The sequence below is a fragment of the Rhagoletis pomonella genome, unplaced genomic scaffold, assembly GCF_013731165.1.
Source record: "Rhagoletis pomonella isolate Grant_MI unplaced genomic scaffold, Rhpom_1.0 Rhpom_scaffold_00011, whole genome shotgun sequence".
NCBI classification, from domain to species: Eukaryota; Metazoa; Arthropoda; class Insecta; order Diptera; family Tephritidae; genus Rhagoletis; species Rhagoletis pomonella.
This window is the reverse complement of record NW_023458565.1, coordinates 22,300,661-22,311,335: the sequence shown is the minus strand read 5'-3', so window position 1 is coordinate 22,311,335 and position 10,675 is coordinate 22,300,661. Positions and strand designations below refer to the sequence as shown.

General features: G+C 35.6%; 1 protein-coding gene across 1 annotated transcript in view; it reads right to left on the bottom strand.

Annotated features, from left to right (window-relative positions):
• Positions 1-733: 733 nt before the first annotated feature.
• The window catches only part of LOC118747223, a gene marked incomplete in the record, with an annotated part of 110,204 nt that continues 100,262 nt past the window's right edge, over positions 734-10,675 (bottom strand). The window contains 4 exon segments of the mRNA XM_036481211.1: positions 734-2,146; positions 6,089-6,213; positions 7,758-7,939; positions 9,096-9,265. Of these exon segments, the coding sequence (XP_036337104.1) occupies positions 734-2,146; positions 6,089-6,213; positions 7,758-7,939; positions 9,096-9,265 (1,890 nt within the window).

The window sequence follows — 10,675 nt, the reverse complement described above, 5'->3', positions numbered from 1 at the left end:
AGTGTATCTTCGAATTTCGCGATATAAATGTTGTTTTATTAAACCGATTTTTTTCATTTAGCCGAAGTCTCAATTATCCGATGGAATTTGTATGAAAAGGCTCGAATAAGATTGGAGCCACAGTTTCCGCGTCAATTAAGTTTATCAGATAGCAGCGAACCGGCTTCGACTATATCAAGCTTTTCTATAGACATATTTCATAAGATCGAGTTTTTTCCCAATCCTACAATTAGCTCGAAAATGGTGGCGCGTACTGGACAGATTTTATGGATAAGGAAAAAATAGGAACCTAAAATACCTCAGATATATGTAAGTATTAAATACTTTTATACCTACTTATGCAATTTTCCTATTTACTATTAAACTAACGTATGTACCTGCACTGGTCCTTTTGCAATTCGATTTATGTGTTCATCATATTTACACTCTGTTTAATAAATCTACTTACTTAAATATAAACTTTATTACCTTCTCTAAAATATGTAAACATTTACTGTTAGCTCCTCACTTATCTACGAATACTCTTAAATATGTTTCTTCTGTATAATAGTAATACTTACATAAAAATGCATTTACATAATTACATGGTACACTTGTAAATACTTACATATTAAAAGCTAAAATGAGATTCATTCACTTTAATTATGCATTAACTTACAAACATAATCCAGGTGTTTCGCCCGCCAAATATGTATACACCCTAGCCTTCGCTAGAGTCTAGTAGACAGACGCCTTAAGTGCTCACATCCTGCAGCATATAAGCGATGGTGTTGTTGGCGCTCGTCGCACTGCTGCCACTACTCGTACTTCCAACAGCGCCGCCACCGCCGCCACCGCCACCGCCGCTACTGCTGCTGCTGCCACTGCTGCTGAACACAATCATGCTACGGCTATTGGGCAGCACAAACACTTCGCTTCCCACCAATCCGATGGGACTCATCGACTGTGAACTTCTTATAGGACTGCGATGCGTATCGAGCCCCAGACGATTGGACCAGTCGTGCGGGCGTTGATTTACGCCGTTACAAACTACTCTATTATATTCATCGTCATTGTCGTTGTCACCTTTTGGCGCGCCATCATTCAACCTTTGCGCACTGCTGAGCACACCTGTGGTGGTTGTACTTGTGCCAGATGTAATATATTCGTCAAAGCTGCGTAGCTGCATTGTCGTAGCGATCGTTGTAATTGATTTGCGTTGTCGACGTGCAGCGGTCTCCGTGCGGAATGTGACAATGGTTTCCTTTTTCAGTTGCTGCATTTTGGCATCGCTTGATCGTAGATTCAATTGCTGCTTATTGCTGAGATCCGAAAGGCTGATATTATTTTGTAGTAAAATTTGTAGATTTTCAATTGAGTCTTTGAGTGGTGGCTTTTCGTTTTCATCTTTGAATGCCTCCTTCAGTTCATCGACACAGGTACGCGGTTGGCTGTTGCTGCGCCCGCTGGTCGAGTTGGCAGATGTGGTGGTATTCATTGAGCTGCTGCCCATAGTACCCTCCATGGAGTTCTCCATGGACGAGGAGCCAGCTTTGGCAATTGCTGGTAAAATGGCTATAGTAACCACGCTCGAACTGCTTGAGAGTGCTGAGGGCGTGAGTGCAGAACTAGAGCTGGTTGTGTTGCCAAAGGAGGAGGATATGTTGTGTTGGCGGCAGAGCGACTTTCGGCGCTGTGCGGTGGCACTCTGCATGTAGGAATTTAGCTCCGAATCGGGTGAGAGATCGTCGCCAGAGTCTGTGATGACTTTGTTCGTTTGATCGATTGGAGGAGACGAGGAAAGTGGTGCTGCCTCCTCCGCTGATACTTGTGGTGGAGATGATATAAACTCAGACTTTTTCTCTTCTAGTTGGGTGTCAGATAGTGGCTTTGTGCTTTCTTTGATGGGCGATATCACTGTGCCACAATTAGCCAAATCAATATTCTTATTATTTTTCTCGGCCTCCACAGCTGCTGCAGTGCCAGTTGCTTCATTTATTGTCTTCGGCATCGCATTGATATGGTTTGCCTCCAGCGCTGGTAGCTGCGCTGACTTTCCTTTCAAAAAGTATGTAATCATAGAGCCTTTGCCCTTGACGTTAACACTACCGCGGCAGGTAAGCTCAAAGCCGCGTCCGACCAGAATTTGATATACCTCTTGTGTGACCTGGCGTGAAGAGTGCAAAAAAGGCAAACAAAAAGAACTATGAAAATGCGGAAATTGCGTAAATATGTTGACGAGTTGATTGCAAAATCAGTAAAGCGGCAAAAATCGCATTCCTATTATTTATGCGTGTATCTATATGTAGATTGTATGTATGTACATGCAAGTGAGGAGCATCAGGAAAGCACAACTGCAGACGGCATCTTAATAAACAAAGTCACTCATACGCCTCAGCCCACGTGGGAACTCAAGTAATAAGAAAGCAAAATAAGTTTCGCTGCGAGATAATACAAAAGCATCTGACTGTATCCATTCTGCAGGGGGAGAGAGAGAAAGAGCAGCAAAATATTTACGTGAATAAATAATGTCACCGACTTTCTTGGCCTCTGTTTATACACAATACAGTGGAAATTCATTGTGACCAACTTAGGGTAGTCCAATTTTATATATGAGCAGATCGCCCTAACTCGCTTCGCTGAGTGTATGAAATAGAGTGCTACATAAAGTCTGATTTGTTTCAATAAAACTCAACATACTTAAACTATGCCAAAAACAGGAGGATTTAAATTTTTTTACAATTTTTCAATTCAATTTTCAAACTAAAACTTTTTTAACCTTCTCACTTGTGATACTTTTTCTTCCTTAGATGTAGTACCTATAGAATGAAGCCCTTTCAGCCATATTTTAATAATTCATTGAAATTATTGAATAGTTTGAATTTAACTGTTTAAACAGTTGGCAACCTTTTTAAACCTCGTTGTCTGATACTCATATTGTGATTCATAACCTAAAGGTGAAAAGGTGCCAAGTCCATTTTTTCGAAATTTTATCTTTGATGCAGAATGGCAGGTAATACGTAACTACATCGATTTTTCGTCTTGGCATCTTTTCACCCTTAGGTGACGATATGTATGTATTATGTATTTATTAAACTTACCTAATTCCTATAATTCAAGCTAAATTTGAAGTTTAAATTATGGAAACACTGCAATACATTTGTAGCTTAGAAATAAAGACTTTTCAATAGTCTTTCGTTTAAAACCTATATTGTAATATATCATTTAATTGTATTTGAATGTAGTTTTAAAACAGGTGACAACCCCCTTCAAATACCCCCACAAAATTCTATATGTTCAAGCTCTTAAATTTGACACCTTAACTTGAGCATAATTAATTAAATTCGACTTTTAAAACAGGTGGCAACACTTTTCAAAATATCTTCCAACTATAACCTTATTAAACCCCTTTCGTCTGACACTCATATTGTGATACATATTATAATAACCTAATTCCCTTAGTTCAAGTAGCATATGATTTTCCAAACAGGTGGCAACCCTCCTACAGCTAGTTAAGAAGTAAAACCCTTATCAAAAGCCTTTCGATTGATACCCATATTGTAGTGATTCATTCAAATTAATAGAATTTAATTTTTTAACGGGTTACCACCCGTTAATATTCTAAATTTTTAATGTGAAGGTTTCTAAACAATCTTTCATTTGACAGCCATATTTTAATTTTTCAATTAGCTTTCAAATAATTTATTTAAATTTGTGGCAACCCTTTTCAATATATTTTCAAACTACAACTTTTTTAAGCCTATTGGCATTAATTTTTTTTTATATAATTTTGAAATAAGTAATTCGCTTAATTCAAGTTGAATTTGATTTTTTAAACAGGTGGCATCCCTCCTCCATAAGTGTGGTATTGATTTTATATATCTCCACACCAAGTTCTAGTACTCTATCACAAATATATCCTAAGATATGCAGTATGAAAAATTCCGTTTGTATGGGAGGTGCCACGCCTCCACCAGTGTGCACAAAATTTCATGATGATCGGTTGAGTAGTTAAAGCGTGAAAGCATAATAAACAAACAAACTCACTTTCGGTTTTATAATATTAGTAAGGATAACCTTTAGATATAAAATTTCAGTGAACCTTTATCTTCATTCTTTTAGCTCGAGAAGAGGGAGTTAATAGAATAGAAATTTATTTATTATTTTTTTTAACTTTGAACGCATTTTCTTTGTAAAAGTTGGTTAGCTAGATTTCTCCAACCGATCAATTCCATTTTTTTTGCGCTAGCTTTTTAAATTAGTTTTGTATGGACGGATTGAAGAAGTAATCTACATCTCGAGACTTCCTAAGCAGCATGTTGTGGCGTGGCATTAACCACCTGTGTTTGAAAGTGAACGCCTGCTTCTCTGATCCTTTTCACAATCTATAAGTACTAATTATAAAAGAAATTTACCTTTTTTGTAAGTGGTGATCTCATGAGCGGCGGTATAGTGGAAGGAATATACGGCCCCAAAACCAAGAACTCCATTCTCTTGGCGAACTACCCTAGACTCTTTTAAGCGGATGTTTTTGCCAGCAAATTTTGTGCGGAAGTAATTGTGCAGAAACAATCAAAAAGACATCACATGTGTCATCTACCTGCGACAAGTCAGGCTGCACTAATAGCCGTATCGCCGCATGAGATTAAAGCACGGGTTATATGGAAATGTGTAATGGAATTGAACACCCTGGGGGAACACAACATAGTGCATCTGCTGGCTAACAGACTAGCTAGAAAAGCAGCAGCCATTCGCCCTATGGAAACAGAAACCTTCCTAGAGAAGAAAAACCTTAGCTAAGTCGAGTACATTGGGATAACACGTCTGGAATAAGACAGGCGAAAGGACTTCTAGGAAATTTTAACCTCAAAAGAGCCAGGATAAAACTAATTTCAACTTCAAAACAGGACTGCTAATGGGTCACTGCAGCCTGCGGGCCCATATGCATACCCTGGGGAAGAGTCCAGACGACCACCTGAAACCTCACGACGAGAAGAAGACTAACACAAATGAGACGATTGTGGCCGCCCTCGAAACTGCTCGGTTTCATCAGAGCACTAGGGCTGGACGTGGGGTTATGATGAGCTCTGGAGGGCACAATAGACCTAAGGTCGTAGTGCACATCGTCTAACTCCAGTATAAAGCTGTGATCGATAAAAAAGCTAGTCTTGAAGTTGCTGTAGCACGAGTTAATGCATTAGAGTCGGCAGTCTTGTTTTCCTGAAACGAAAGCTTAACTATGCTTAGGAAGTTTTGCCTAAAGTCTACAACTGAAACGGTAGTCTCCCTAGCGACATTGATTGAAACTAAAGAGCGACCGTTAGATGGGTGTTTCTTAAACTGATTTAAAACGGTTATCCCAGTACAAGTTCTGCATCAAAACTTCAACTTCAAGTCGCCGCGGGTTATCGTCATTCTACAGCAATAAAACTTTATACATTTGTATATATGTTAGTTAGGTCAAAAGAAAACAGCTTTGAGAGTATGCGTATCGAAATTCTCAGAAAAAATGCATCACTTATATTCTAGGACACCCTAAAGCAGACATGCCAAGCACAGAGCGCTTGCTTAAGGAGTTCATACAGCGTTGGGCAGGACTGCCCTAAAGTATATACATACATACATACATAGTTATTTGGATATTAATAGTTTCTATTTATTGTTACATATGTATGTATATGTAAGCTAAACAAAAGCTTTAGCTGAACCAGCTGTACCAATTCATATCGCATAAAGATTGGCAATTTAATATTGTATATTCATTGTGTGGTAGTGCTTTGTCAAGCAGCATTCATCTTTTTGTATGACTAAAATTATTTTTTGGCCATGATGAATGATATTTGTTTAGCTACCACAATACATCAATACATATTTTACTGTTTCATCCTATTTTGTTTATTAAACTCTAACTCAATCGCCACATAAAGCAATAATCAATATTATTTATTTCTTTGAAATTTTGTGAGCATCTTATGTGCCTAAGTATGTAAGTAAATATTTGCTCTTGTTGCGGGAAAGAATATTCATAGCTTTGTATTCAACAATATTTAATAGGCTTTGTGGAGTTAGTTTGCATCCAGCGATTCCGTAGCAATTAATAACGAATTACCTGTATATGATCTGGCAACCCAGTAGAGTCCATGCGTGACGCCACATTTACGGCATTTCCCCAAATATCATATTGCGGCTTACGCGCTCCAATAACACCAGCCACAACAGGCCCGATATTTATACCTTAAAAGGAGAAAAGATAAACAAAGATAAGTTATAAATAACTGTATTGAAGAGATGGGGTTATTAAGGGACTGTTAGATATGCGGTCACTTTATCATCAATCAATGAATAACTAGTGTGTCACATGAAAGGTCTCTGCGGATTTTTTTCACTATGGGGTGTTGATGCCCATATATGAAAAAAATCTCAAGAGTTGTTTTTATAAGTGTCACTCCCTTCTCTCGGCAGAAAAAAAAAACGCTAAAGCATTCTTCTTGCAGTTGGAGTTCCAGAAACAAGTGCAATAAGAAATAAATCAAGTATTTGACAAATTTTGGCCTTCACCAATTTTTTTATTGCACCTCGAAAAAATTATAATGTTTTTTTTTTAATAACTTTGGGAAGTTTTCAAATACAATATTCATATTAGAGGCAATGAAAGTTTGCATCAAATAAAGCATATCTGTGAAGTTTCAAGAGTGTGCCACCAAATTAAAAAATTACAGCTATTTTGTAATTTTTCCAATTTAATGTTTTTTTTTAATTTTAAAAGTTTAATGCTGGATTTCTACTAGGCATTAAACGGCAAAAATTTTAATGGCAAACTTGGGCATTAAAAATATTTTTGTCATTACGTTAAGTCATTTTAATGCCTAGTGGAATTTCGGCATAAGAATGCCAACATTAAAAGGTGGAAATATTCTTCTTGCCAAAACGAACCAATCTAGAGTAATAAAAGCAAATGAAAAAAATTGAAATGATTATAAGATGCCAATGATTTGCGAAAAAAATTCTAGTTTTACAATTTGTATTGGCACACTCGAAATTGTTTATGAGATTTTTACATACATGAAGAAATCATTATATACATATGTACAAACGTGTTTTCTGGCAGTGTATGGTGTTACTGGGTGTATACGTTACATACACAACTACGGGTACATGAGCACAAGTTGTCATTTTGACTTTTTTAATATATCATATGAATACAATTTCGCGATGGAATTTTGTTCTTTATGCAAAACTGAAGATAAAGCAATATCTTAGATAAGTGTCCCACCATTTTTGACCAAAGACAAGTTTTGTCGAAGAATGTAGCTACTCGTAAGATTTGCTAATATACATATATCTGGCATTTGAAGGCTGACATTTAAGGCGCCATTTTTAATGAGGACAATTAGCTACTCGTGCAAACCGTGATATTGGGCCGCATGCACAAAAAATAAGCAAATGATTGTTATTAAAATTTCAAAACTTTACTCGAAATTTTAAGAAAAGGTAATTGCTTAGTTTTTATGATGTTTTTATTGATTTGAAAATGAGTGAAATATTTATGGTGACCATCCGTACCATATTTCTTAATGCTGTCCTTCGACTTTATTTATTCTTCTAATAATCTATTTTGTCCTTAATTTCAAGTGTTCAAAAATTTACAAAAAAATTCGCGAAGAGTTTTCATATCGTACATACATAAACGCATTTTATCATATCTCACCATATCCATACGTAAGCGCGCCTTTGAATTCGCCGTAGCGAAAGCAAAACTTAAGTTTATGTTTTCTTACCTATACGCAGCCGAAAATTGTTGAACGAATGTGTATTAACCTCTTCGATTTTATCAAATAATTGCAATGCATACTCTGCCATAGCGGTAACATGACAAAAGTTCACTTGATTACAAGTATTTGCCGTTAAACCAGAAGCGGCCATATATGTTGCACCAGTACTTTTAATCTTTTCAATGTAGCTAAACGAAGAGATACAGAAACAAAGAAAATTAATTTAATTAAAATTCAATATATAATAGCCTGGATCCATTTAAAATCATGCAGATAGTGCGACGGTATATCTAATATTAGCTTCGGAATAGAGTATTTTTCTTGCTTAAAAAATAGAGGAACACATTTTATGATGTTTAAGATTTTGGAAAAAAATTTTTGTGGCATTTTTTTTAACCTCGTAGTTTCCCCAATTTCTGTACTTTTTTAAATTGTTCAATGTTGGTATTATTTCGTTTCATAAGGGCTCTCTGAAGTTCTCAAGAAAAATCACAAGAAATATTTTTCTTTGTCTCTCTTGCTTGAAAAAGTACTTTGCTGTTGCTCTTAATTCTTTTAAAGAAATAATTATCATGATAAAAACATAGCAAGGTATAACCGTTCTCTCAATTTGTCGGCCATGATTTTTTTTTGAAGTTTGCCAACATTTTAAAATCATATAAAAGTGAAAACAAAAAATTGAAATTGTTCGAAATTGTTGTTGCTTGAGATTGAAAATGAAAATGTGTGTGTGAGTTGTGAGTAAATTTAAAAATTAAATTGTTTGGAAACGTCAAGAATTTTAAAAGTGACTCTCAGCGGTTCTACCTTACTATATTTTTATCATGATAATTATAACAGCATTTTTTTCTTGAGAGCTGCATACTGTTTTAAAAAGTTTTGATAGAATAAAATTTCATTTCCATTTCTTGTGTGTCATTTTATATGAATTTTTCGTTTTTCTTGAGAGCTGCACACAACCCACTAGAACCTAATAAATTGTTCCCTGAGGGAGTTTTTTTTTTAATTTTTGTCATTGGTTTAAATAAAAATAAAAAATATCTTGCAAAGTAAAGACTTTTGATATATAGCAATAAAACCTAACTTTTTTGAATGAACAAAAAAAATTTTTAAAACAAAAATGTGTATACATATATTATTTCTCCATATACCAACGGACTTGGCTGCATGATTTGAAATTTACCAGCCATTGCTAGACTTAAGCTTTAAATAATGCAGTGCAGTTCAGAGTTTTTAGTATTCTTACAATTAAAACTACCAAACAAACAGTTTGTCATAGACCACAAATAGACATTTATGACGTGTTAAAAGCATGTCACTTACATATTTATGCCACAAACTCACCGAAAACGTTCCTCACTTAGCAACTCGTCAAAATCGGCGATAATCTCGTTGAGTAGACGCAAACATTCCACGCCCTCATTATTACCTTCTAATTCAACATAGAACTCCGAAAAATTCGGTATCGACGCAAACAGTATACACACACTATCACATTGCTCATGGTAGAGATCCTACGTTATTTTACGCCATTATTAAATGTCGCCAGCAACACCAGCCAGAGTTGTTGGCATTCGATGTGATGATGACAGTGTTGGCGTGCGTGGGCGGCAATATGAAAGAGGCCATCCGTGCCAGCAGCAATGCAGCACCAGCACAATCCATAGTGCATGCAGCAAACATGGTGTTATAGTTGTTGTTGCAGATTATTTGGTATTTGTTGGTGGCGTTAGTGGCGTTAATCAAGTGTCAGTGAAGTGTTGATTTAGTGGTTGTGTTGATGTTTCATGGAAAATGCAGTGGTTGTCAACCGTTGATGTGGCAGCGTAAAGAAAAAGAAAAGTAGGGAAAAAAATTTTAATTTATGGCATTCAGCATAGAGACGATACATACATATGCATGTACGTACATACATGAATGCGTTATTGTGCATATATGTATATGTTGTATATATTAAAAGTATGTATTACGTATATAAATATATTTGTATAAAATCTTCTTTATAATACCGTGATAGCTTGTATGTACGTACTCATAATTTGGAATTTATTAGTCAAAAGGAGATTTAGCGTAGATTAAATTGTGAAGTAAATGAGATTAACGCAGAGATTTTTTTTTTTATGCATGTAAGGAATAATTTGTTAGATGTTTCAACTCTGTGGTCAGTCTCCTTAGCTTTGGATATATCGAACTCTAGTCCAACCATACTTTCCAACGGGTTTCTGATTATGAATGTGGGGACTGTTTTAAAAATTTAAAATGCGGATCCAATATGGCGGCAGAAAAATTAGAATCACCTAGATTCGTTTAAAAAAAATCAATCCGGGTTCATAAAAAATGGCGGCTGCATATTGGATTTACCATTTATCACTGAAATGTTAAAGTCGTACGTTAGTACGTACGTGGCGTATGAGTTACTCAGACGAGATGAGAATGTTACTCATACGCCATGTACGTACGTACGAATTTGACTTTTCCGGGATAAATAGTAAATGATAAAGTACAATTTTATGTTTAATTAAATGTTTATGTAAAATACAGGATTTTAAAGTAAAATACAGGATTTTGCTTGGTGGTGTTAATATTCTACGCATGACTGTACTAATATCCAAATCATGTATTGAGAGAAACATATTTGGTTGACGTAACTAAAGTCTATTCTCAGTGTAGTGTAAATTCGGCTTCAGTTTAAATTTTTTTATATATCGATTTAAATTCTATTGTCGCTGTTTATCAGAGAGTAAGCACGGAATGTTCAAAAAATATATTCTTCAAATCAAAGTTACAAAAAATATGCATATGTACAATCCAACCAAAGGTACTTACATCGATATTCTTTTCCCGACTCAGAAAATGTTCCGCAACATGCACAGGTAAAATATTTTCCAGCAGCTTGCGATTATACGCTTGCAAATGTTCCATAT